Here is a 5,219-nt window from a genome sequence, read left to right on the forward strand (position 1 = left end):
TTCTTCTAGCATCAATTCTAAAACTGAAACTTAAAATGTTATGATCTGAAGAAAAAAAATCAAATTCAGTAAAACCAACGTAATACAATCAACTAAAAGAAAGAAAAAAAGAAGGGCTTTTTACAAAAATAGGCCTGTTTTTTTGGTGCTTTTCAAATGTAGGCCATTTTTATTTATTTATTGCTAAACTAGGCAAGTTTTGACCAAAAGTGATGGATAGAAAGTTAGCTTCAGTTATCTTCCAGGTGTCCATATCTTCTTAGCTAAAAAGACGTTTTAGTCCTTCAAATCTATTGAACATTCAGTGCTTGCTGAACTCATTGAATTGCCTGAGCATACATCATCAGGAACTGAAATAACACCAAAGTCTTTGACGCAGAAATCTCCCAAGGCTCTTGACATTGCTAATCCAGGTTTTTCCTCAGCTGGTAACCATACTCTATGCACACCTGGTTCATCGTCTAAGCAAAACACCCTTCTGTTGCAATGCATTATCCGTTCTGCCTCCTCTGAGAAAAAAAGAAGAAGAGAATTTAGATATCAAGACGAAGAAATTGAATGACTTAAACTTGGACTAGAGTATGAGGTGAAACTACAGAGACTTAGAGAGAGACTCACGTGGTAAGTTTGGCTTGAAGTCCATTGTAAGCTGAACTGGAACCAACGTGCCATCGTCAGAAGCCGTTTCTAACACCGCACGAGAATCTCCAACATTCGATATGAAGATGTTGTCTCCCTAAAAACATCAATCAGGAGAAGCTCACTTTATCAGTTCCCATCCCGGCCGAACTTAACAAACTCATAAACGCTTAAGGATTTCGAATAAAGGAGCTCAGGATGCTGCATAATCTATTCCTCAAGTATACAAAACGAAGTGAATTGAAATGGCTACACTGAGCAAAGTTGAAAATTTTCTAAAGATCTGTCTAAGTTTGAGGATCAGTTCGATATCTTACTTACAGAAGCTCGCCCTAGTCATAGTCATCAAGACATCAACTTGGGAATAATGGTAGTTACAGCCATAATATTCGATAACCAAATAGACAAGACAGACTTGTTTTTGCTTTAAAACTCAATATTGCAAACAAAGCATGATGTGCATTTTAAGGCACTTAATCATGCTTCTTAAGGTCATAACCAGGGGTAAACTGGTACACTTAACTTAGCCATAATTTCAGTACATGATATAACTAAAATAGTAAATCCTGATTAGAAGTACTTACAGCATAGAAAACTGCAACTAACTCAGATGGTGTCAATGTCCAGACAGTATTTCCACCGGTGGCAGATATTCCAGCAATAACCATAAACATTGCACCAAAAAAGTATGAGTATGCAGTCACTGAAAGACTGGCCGGATACTTCAGTAGCAGCGGAGCCTGGAATATGTATGCCATACACAAATCAGTATATACAATTTAAATTTATTTCTGTGCTCAAGCTAGAAGTACCGAATAGTAACTCTGAATATCTTCAACATAGATTTTACTTTGTAAGCTATCAACTAGCCAATAATTGTTATCAGATGGATAGAGGTACCGACATAATCCTGTTAAAGAAATGCCTTGCAAGGTTGATATTAATCCACATTAAGGTGTGACCGATAGTGTACATGAACTATCTAAGTTCACAACAAAATCATTTGTGAAGTACTTAGAAAGATGGAATTCAGTTCATTGTCTAAAATACGAGTGTGGTGCATTTACTTTTCCAAGAAGTGTATTCTAAACAGCTGAACTAATATCAACAGAAACTGCTATAAATTGGTCTGATCCTCTAAATGGTCACTAGCTGGTGCAGGAAAATTTTTACATGTTTCTTTCGTTTATAATGCTACTAGTTCATCTAAGCAAACAATTACCACAATCAAGCAGAACATCCCATTGTGAAACATCTAAATACCTGGAAGGATAAATAAACAACCATACAAAAGCAGTTCCCAATCAAGAAGAGCATCCCAATGTGAAACTTGGTAAGACCAATACCCAACAAACCCGAAATCAACCCTCCAGCAGGTTCTGGTTGTGCCCCGGCAATTAAATCATTCGCCACCACTGCTTCGTGCAACAATTCAGTGACATCCTCTCCAAATATAGATGGTCCCTTGAACAAAACCATTAGTATAGCTCCAGAAACACATACTATTGTGCCCCCAACCTTGAGTTGACCTCCAATTTTCATCAGATTCACTTTTTCGGTGCTGCAAAAATTCAATCTCCCCAGTCACCCAAATGCAAGGAAAAGAGGAAAAAAGTTGAAATGAACAAATGGAGGATGAAATTTGAGAGTACCCCATGAAAGCTGCTAAAACAAAAGTAAACACAGGGATTGCAGGCTGAACAACAACAACATATGTTGGATTTGTATATCCAAGCCCCATTAAGAACAACAGCTGGTTCCCAAATACCCTGGTCATGAAATTAACAAAATTGAATAATGGGTTTTGCTGAAATCACAATCAATTCATGAAATTTGACAAATTTGAAGAAAGGGGGTTTTGACGGATTTACATACCCAGTTAATCCAAGGAAGAAGAAAGATACGAGGAGACTGAAATTGATAGGAAGAGACGTGAACTAACTACTTCAAGACCTGAACTGTCGTTCAGGCTTTCTGTCGAACACCTTTGTGTGTGTGAAACTGGGAACTCAGAGATGGCTATTTTGCTGTTGTATGAGCTCCCCTTTAACCTGCAATCGAATTGGAGATAAACCCATTCTCGTGTACCTTCTCAAATACACAAAAATTTACTAATCAGTCACCATTCATCCCTCAAATCAATGGTGGTAGATCAAGTTCTTTCCTGTACGGCAGCCGACATCTTTTTGGTTCCAAATTTTCTTTTGATGTGAAATTTCTCTGGTAAGAGAAACTTGTGGTCTACATTTCAAGAAATTACAACGAGAAACTTGTGAAATTTCTATGGTACGAGAAACTTGTTGCTGTTAATTTCTCTCCAAAACCAGAAACCCATCGATGTTTGTGTAAACACCATCGACTCACCGAATTTCATCTCGTTGTGGAACCTTGCTGCTGTCAGTTCTTAATATGAGAATCAAATTGTCAAGAAAAATACATATTTGCATCAAAGAACCCCCAAAATAGATCCATTTAAGAACCCCCAAATTCAGCTGATGCTGCTGTTGTAGAATGACTATTACTGCATGCGAATCTTCACATACCAATGTTCCTGGTGGTGCTAAAATCCATGATTAAATCTCTTCTAAACATCCACCATTAATGTTAATTAGGTTTGATTAGAAAAAAACCCCTAAGTTATCTCTTGATTTTAGCAGAAGAAAAAATTGATTTAGAAGAACCAGAGAGAACTAGAGAGAAGAAGGAAGAAATGGACGAGAATCACTAAAGCAGTGACGCACGTACAAAAAGGTTATTTCAGTAATCTTACCACATCCATGAGATATCCCTATATGATATTTTGGCGAGATATTTACAAGTCAACGCGATAGATTGACCGAGATGGTTAAAGTGGATGGAATCCGTTTAACTTGCCTAGTTTTGCAAGAAATAAAAAAAGTGGCCTATAAATGAAAGTGAGGGTCCAGACCAGGCCTACTTCTGCATATAATCCAAAAAAGAAAAAAATTATTCCGGTACAACCGCAGTTATAACTCTGCTAAGACTATAACCAACCAAAAATGCTTCCCATCCCCGAAGTTTATCCCCCAAATTTGCATTAAGGGGACAGCGTATGACAATATCTTCCCATCCCCGAAGTTTATCCAATTAGGTTTTCAATGATGGGAATCATATTCCGGGTAATGCGAGGGCCAAGGCTTCACACATAAACTTTGATAAGTGATAAGGTTGAGACCAAGTAGTGATTCCGGGTGATCCAGTGAACTCTGTGAGAGAACTGATCTAAGCTAAAATCATTAGAAGTGGATGTTACACTTACCCTTCTATAATCTCTGATGTTTTGCTCTCATAATGATGTACGAATTGACTCAACTTTTTTTTTACAATACTTAGTACTAGGTTACCTGGTAAAAGTTCATGGGAAGCTATGAAACTTGGGTCTGAATCACAATTTTTTTATTTCTAATGCTAATGCTTTAGTTCGGTTGTATTTCATTTGGCGGTGAATTTGTTTTTCATAAGTTTTTGTGAACAAGGCGATACGATTACGACCAATATACCTCATACGATCAATCAGGGTACCCCAGGGGTCCGTCCTCAGTCAATGACCACTGATTGTTACTTATTACTAGAACGTGGGCCACTACTCTAGAACAGCTCCACCAAGACGACCTGTGGGCTAATGATCGGCCTCCACGCTCTCTCAAGCTCGTTAGGGTTTCAGATTTGTAGAAATGACAGTTATAGATTTTGAGTTCTCTCCCTAAACAGAACCCTGCAGCCTCCATTTTACTCCAAATCTAGATCTGGTCTTCAGCTCTTCACCATCCAAACTCCTTCTACTCAAATTCTCTTATCAGAACGTTTCTGCAAATTATGGTTATGAATAAAATGTTGGTCTTATATGCAAACTCTCACATACTCCACGAATCATCGTGTGGACTTGCACTATGATTTTTCCTCTCAATTGAATAACTTTCCATTACAATCTGGGCTGCTGCATAGCTTTTTTTTGGTGATTCCGTTAATTCTTTCATGGGGAATCGGTGCTAAAATAACCATGTCTGAAGTAACAACCACAGTATGTTGTTGTACGGTATCCACTTGAATCAATGTTTTTAATTTTTATGTTTCTGTGAAGCAAATAAAATTCTTAGTTCTTGTTCTCTTTTTTTTTCAAGCTAAAGTGAAAACTTGAAAAAATCAGTTTTTATGAACTATGGTTGCTTCTGAGAAATCTAAACTTAGGAATTGAATCACTATGAGAGTTCGGGAATGACCTCCTTGGACTTTGCTTTCTGATGTGAGAGTTTCCCTTTCAGCTTGTTTGTATGTCTAAGAAAAGATCCAGTGTACTAATTCAATTGTTGGTTTTCTTTCATTCTTGATTCCATGCAAAATGTAGCATGACAAAATCCCAGCAACATTTTCCTTTAACCGGGCAACTGATTTAGCTTAAATTAATTAAGATGGAATAATCACTTGTTAGATGGATCACCAGAATGTGTTATTTACAGTTATTTTTCTTGCCTACACTATTTTGTTTTGGTGTTGCGATTTTAACCTCTGTAGCACAAATATTTGAGCCATTTGTATGTGAAAGATTCTGCATTTCATGC

The 5,219-nt window shown here is 37.3% G+C and overlaps 1 protein-coding gene across 1 annotated transcript; it reads right to left on the reverse strand.

Moving 5' to 3' along the window:
* Positions 1-276: 276 nt before the first annotated feature.
* Positions 277-2,561, reverse strand: LOC113316525 (WAT1-related protein At5g45370-like). Its single transcript, XM_026564687.1, has 6 exons — positions 2,515-2,561; positions 2,292-2,408; positions 1,903-2,200; positions 1,224-1,379; positions 619-736; positions 277-509 (listed from the first exon to the last, which is right to left on the reverse strand). Exons 2-6 carry the CDS (start codon positions 2,378-2,380, stop codon positions 277-279), a joined length of 894 nt encoding a protein of 297 aa, XP_026420472.1. The 5' UTR covers positions 2,381-2,408; positions 2,515-2,561.
* Positions 2,562-5,219: the final 2,658 nt, after the last annotated feature.

Source organism: Papaver somniferum, chromosome 10, assembly GCF_003573695.1.
Source record: "Papaver somniferum cultivar HN1 chromosome 10, ASM357369v1, whole genome shotgun sequence".
NCBI lineage: Eukaryota > Viridiplantae > Streptophyta > Magnoliopsida > Ranunculales > Papaveraceae > Papaver > Papaver somniferum.